Source organism: Myotis daubentonii, chromosome X (assembly GCF_963259705.1).
Source record: "Myotis daubentonii chromosome X, mMyoDau2.1, whole genome shotgun sequence".
Taxonomy (NCBI): Eukaryota; Metazoa; Chordata; class Mammalia; order Chiroptera; family Vespertilionidae; genus Myotis; species Myotis daubentonii.
In genome coordinates, this window is record NC_081861.1 from 6,451,881 (window position 1) to 6,457,195 (window position 5,315).

Below are 5,315 nucleotides of genomic sequence, written 5' to 3' on the forward strand. Positions count from 1 at the left end.
GCCTTAACTAAACTGACCCAGTCCTGCTGCTTCCCATTAACCATCCAAGCTAGGTAAGCTCCCAGCCAGCTTCCACAGATTTATCTTCCATTGCCCCAGCCTTCTCCGATGAAGCCCATTCAGGATCTCAACACCTTCCATGATAAACCAGAAAATTCTAAGTCAAGGAACTCAAACAGGGCTGCACATTAAAATCAGCTGCAGAACTTTAAAAAAAATCGTGATGCTCTGGTAACACCCCAGATCCACTACATCAGAACCTCTGGAGATGGTACCCAGGCATCCCTAATAATTAAAGATCCCCGGGTGATTCTAATGTACAGCCAAGATTGAGACCCACTGTTAAGGCATCTTCAAGCTCTACCAGCCAAACTCACACAGTGGTTTCCACATTTTACTGTTACCAGGAATTTCTTGGAACATTTGTTAAGATTCAGACTTCTGGGAACCCAGAAGTCTGTATTCTTACCAGTCACAGAAGATAGTTTCACTACAAGTCATCAGCATATCACATTTTGGGAAATGCTGCACTAGAGACAGTACTGCATGGAAGTAGGGTGGTAGCAGGAGGCCTCTGGCCCTTTAAGGACTGATTAAGAGACTTCCTTTAAAGCTGTGAAGCAGAACAAGCTAGTGCTGCTTTTTTTCATCCTAGTGGATAAGGTAAGGGAGCAGGTCCTGGAATGGACTTCTTTTAAATCACCTCAGCCTCTGAATAAGGGCTATCTAGTTACCAGCCCTGGAGAGCAGGAGGGGCATGCTGCCTTGTCCCACCTGTTTTTATTAGTTTTGATGCAAAGAGGCTAAGTTAGGAGACCTCATTTGGTCCAGAAGATCCTCTCAGAAGAAGCAACATAGGACCTACCTGCCTTCATTTTTTTCTTGCCCTCTCCTTTGTGCTTGTGGAGCCAGGATGCAGTTACCTCTGTGACAGGAAAGAGACAGAGTGATATCCTTTGGGCTTGGGCTGGAATATGTTGTTGAACACCAAACCTTTCAAGATGGTCCTCCTCAGCAGCTTTAGAATTCTTCTTCTCTGGGGACTGGTGCTTTTTACAGAACACAGAGTCCAAATGGAAACGGTAGGGCAGCACTCTACTGGCCCCCTGGCTGAAGCCCCTACCTTGCCCCCGATTCAGGAGCTGCTAGAAAAAGCACCTGGCAAGCAGCAGAGGAAGCCACAGGTCCTAGGGCATCCCATGCAGTACATGCTGGAGTTGTACCAGCGCTCAGCTGATGTGCATGGGCACCCTAGAGAGAACCGCACGATTGGGGCCACCATGGTGAGGCTGGTGAGGCCCTTGGCCAATGTAGCAAGGCCGCTCAGAGGTGAGTTATAAATCCATACTATCCTGGAGGGAGAGAAATCTTGGGGAAGAGTGTAAAGGATCTGTGACTTTACTGTCAGGTTTCATTGCCTGGTAGGGAGGTTGTTTTCTCAGGATTGGTTTTCAAAGAATGGCAAACTTGGGAAAAGCTGGCTCCAATCCTGCTATCATTTAGAGGCCCAATTTAAGAATGAATTGCTTTGGGCCTACCTGAGGAATATCTCCCAGACCCCAGGGCAATTGAGTGATGTGTCAACTTCTACCTTACAAAAAAAATCTTACTGCTTGTTATATCACTGAAAACTGTAATTGAGAAATGCCCATATACATTCTTGTGGAGGGCTGTTTATATGTTTTATTCTTAAAATACAGCAAAGAGTAGAGAATGCTGAATTGGGGACATTTACAAAGCCTCAGAAAGGACAGAAACAAGCTGTATACTGGCTCAGTGAATATCAATTGTACTTAATCCTTAATGACAGCTACTATCACTAGCTGTCATACAGCAATTAGCCTAATCGTTAAAGATAAGAAAAACTAAAGCACAGAGAGGTTAACTTGCAAAGGTCACAAGGACAGTGGGTGGCAGGGGCAGGATTTGAGCTCAAGACTTTTTTTATTCTAAAGTATGTTTATAACTTCTCAAGTGTTTAAATGCTGTACCCCAATATTCTTGTATACCAAGTAGTTTGTGTGTTTGTTTGTTTTTATTTAGATCATGTTGCCACATTGGGATTTTGGTAACAAATATATTTTGGAATTGTCTTTGTTCTCATTATGCTTAATTCTGTTTTAACATCTTCACTAGACACTGTTCTAGGACAGCAGTGGGTTCCTAAAGTACAGGACTCTCTAGGGAAAGCTGATAGTCAACAACTTCAAGGAAACCTTGGGAACACTGTGATATCAAACTTGGGTTTTGCTAGTCTCAAAGATGACAACACACAGGATTTACACTCCCTCCTCCAAGCAAAACAACTAACATACCCCTAACTAACCTTTACTGTGAGCTTACCAGGTGCCAGGCATTGGGTAAAATACAAACATGATCTTCCTTAATACCACTATCCTATGAGGTAAGTACTATTAACATACCCATTTTATAGGTGAAGAAACTGAGACTTAGAGTAACTTAGTTTAACACAGCTAGTAATTGGTAGAGCTGGGTGTGACTTGGGCTCAAATTTTTATTGTACCACACACTGGCTATATGTCCTCTGGCATAGCTTCTCTGAGTCTTAATTTCTTTGTTAAATGGGGATAATAACTAGCTCATAAGGCTATTGCAGGTTAAAGAGCTAATGCTCAATAAACAATGGCTATTATTGTGGTCTTGAGTTAATTTTAGGGCTGCTTACAGCTGTCTGCGTGTACTGAGGTTTGTGAAAAAGTTTTAGGCTCGGGGGTAAGAAGCTAATCCTCTGTTATTTCCTCTTACTTATGCAGGCCCCCGGCACATACAGACCCTGAACTTTCCTTTGAAACCAAACCAGGTAGCCTACCAACTAGTCAGAGCCACTGCGGTTTACCGCCATCAACTCCACCTAGCTGGCTTCCACCTCTCCTGCCATGTGGAACCCTGGGTCCAGAAAAGCCCAACCAATGGCTTTCCTTCCTCAGGAAGAGGTTCCTCAAAACCTTCCCTACTATCTGAAGCTTGGACAGAGATGGATATCACACAACACGTTCAGCAAAGACTCTGGAATCACAAGAGGCACCGGATTCTACGACTGCGCTTCATGTGTCAGCGTCAAAAAGGTAGTGAGGGTCATGAGCTCCTGTGGCAGGGCACTTCACCTTTGGACACTGCCTTCTTGTTGCTCTATTTCAATGACACTCATAAAAGTGTTCGGAAGGCCAAACTTCTACCCGGAGGCCTGGAGGAATTTATGGAAAGGGACTCTTCTCTTCTCTTGCGGAGGGCACGGCAAGCAGGCAGTATCAAATCTAAGATTCCTGACCCCTCCCAGAAACATGATGGGCCTGAAAGTAACCAGTGTTCCCTCCACCATTTCCAAGTCAGTTTCCATCAGCTGGGCTGGGATCACTGGATCATTGCTCCCAATCTCTATACCCCAAACTACTGTAAGGGTGCCTGCTCTCGGGTACTACACTATGGTCTCAATTCTCCCAATCACGCCATCATCCAGAACCTTGTCAATGAGCTGGTGAACCAGAGTGTCCCTCGGCCCTCATGTGTCCCTTATAAGTATGCTCCCATTAGCATCCTTATGGTTGAGGCTAATGGGAATATCTTGTACAAGGAGTATGAGAATATGATTGCCCAGGCCTGCACATGTAGGTGATAGCACAGATACAGGTAGCTTAAGTTTCCCGAGAAATTGGAGTAGGGTTTAAAATAAAGAGACAAATGTCAGTGTTAAAGCTGCAGTGATCCTCTAGCTAATCTATGGGTTCTATTCCTTGCCTTAAGTGTTGTTACATCAGTCTCCTTCCCTGTTTATAATCTCACGTTATAAAAACAGTTCTGATACCAAACATCAGTATGTTTTGACCACTAGTCAGAGCCCTTAATGCTTGAGTAAGATGTTCCTTTGGATATGTCCTCTCTATTTTCTTGTCTTTTCATGGTGACTTTGTTAAAAAGGTCACCAGTCCATTATGGGTACAATTTTGGGCATTGTCCCACCAAGACATGGGAAAAGTGGCATCTTCCTAGTGTACATCTTCTGAGGCTCTCTAGAAGATTTGGGGTGAAGAAAGCAAACTGATTTTTTTATACTCTTCCTTGCCTCCTATATTCTAGAAACTAGTAACTAATCAGAAAGACTGCCTGCCTCTGTGCTTGGCTTGCCATCTAAATCTAAACTATTTTTTCCCAGATATATTAGAAAACTTGTAGGCAATAACCTCCACAAAAATCTTTTAAGGGAAACAAATGGCTTTTCCTACATTGTCAGGGCTTTTTCTCTCAGCCTCTGGACCTGGGAAAAGTATCTGAGTTTCCTTCCTGTCCTTGGGTGAGGAGAACAGCCTTCAATAAGACCACTGGGGAAATATGGAGCTGTCTGAGACAGAATCATTTCAAAACCACCCACATCTATGGTGAAGAGAAAGAAGGGAAGAGCTGTCATTACTCATTAGGATTATGTAGAGGGGAGTCATTTTAACCTTTCTAGGGAAGACCAGATTTCACAGGTTATTGTCTTTATGTGACACTTAACCCCCTGTTAATAACTCCATATAGAAAGCTCTCTGGTGTCTGAGAGGCTAGGAATTGGCCTAGTTGTGGGGGTAGAGACTGCAGTTAGGAAGATTAAAGGTCTGTGGGGAAAGGATGCATCATGTTGAGGCCTGGGTCTGACTTCATTCTGGGATTGCCTGTTTGTGCAAGTTCAGTTTGCCTCTGGGCATGGGTCTCTGGGGGAGATGGGCTTGCTGCCTTGGGAGGCATGGAGCTCTACCTTGGACTGCAGGATGCTTTCAGTGTAACTCTTTTCGACTCCTGTGCTGTATTGAAGTGATGGGAACTGGGCTGTTACAAATAAATGATCTTGTCAAAGAGACTTCTTGAATGTTTTGGGGATTGGGGAGGACTGGGTAGAAGGAATTTATTTCCTTTAGCTATGACCAGAAGCTGAACTTTAATCCCCAAGGCGGGGGCTGGAGGCTCCTCTGAAGTTTTGCTCTCTTAAGGCAGCCCTGGATCCCCAAGGGGCCCCTTTGAATAAGCCTAATAAGGTGTTTTCCCTACCCAGCTGTTTCTTGCCTAGTCTTATGGCCAGTCTCAGTGGGATGGGGCTGATTTAGGATGGGTGCGTGTATTTGCCAAATATAAATCCTTCTTTCTTACCTATCCATTGTAAATTAACTCATCTCATGACTCCCATCTCAATAATTGGTTCCAGCTAGGCTGAATATCTATGTGCATTTACGTTTATAAATACACACATTTTACTCTTTTACCCGAGGAGCTATTCCATAATATCCTTTTGTCCATCTACCCTCCATACAGTATCTTTGGGA

The 5,315-nt window shown here is 44.0% G+C and overlaps 1 protein-coding gene across 1 annotated transcript; it reads left to right on the forward strand.

The window, feature by feature from the left end:
- Positions 1–783: 783 nt before the first annotated feature.
- Positions 784–3,749, forward strand: BMP15 (bone morphogenetic protein 15). Its single transcript, XM_059679308.1, has 2 exons — positions 784–1,329; positions 2,775–3,749. The coding sequence occupies exons 1-2, from the start codon at positions 975–977 to the stop codon at positions 3,632–3,634; spliced, it is 1,215 nt and encodes a 404-aa protein (XP_059535291.1). The 5' UTR covers positions 784–974; the 3' UTR covers positions 3,635–3,749.
- The last annotated feature ends 1,566 nt before the right edge of the window (positions 3,750–5,315 follow it).

Coding starts and splice junctions, on each gene's coding strand:
- BMP15 (XM_059679308.1), top strand. CDS start 975: ATGTTGTTGAACACCAAACCTTTCAAGATGGTCCTCCTCAGCAGCTTT. Junction 1,330..2,774: donor TGTAGCAAGGCCGCTCAGAG/GTGAGTTATAAA, acceptor TTACTTATGCAG/GCCCCCGGCACATACAGACC.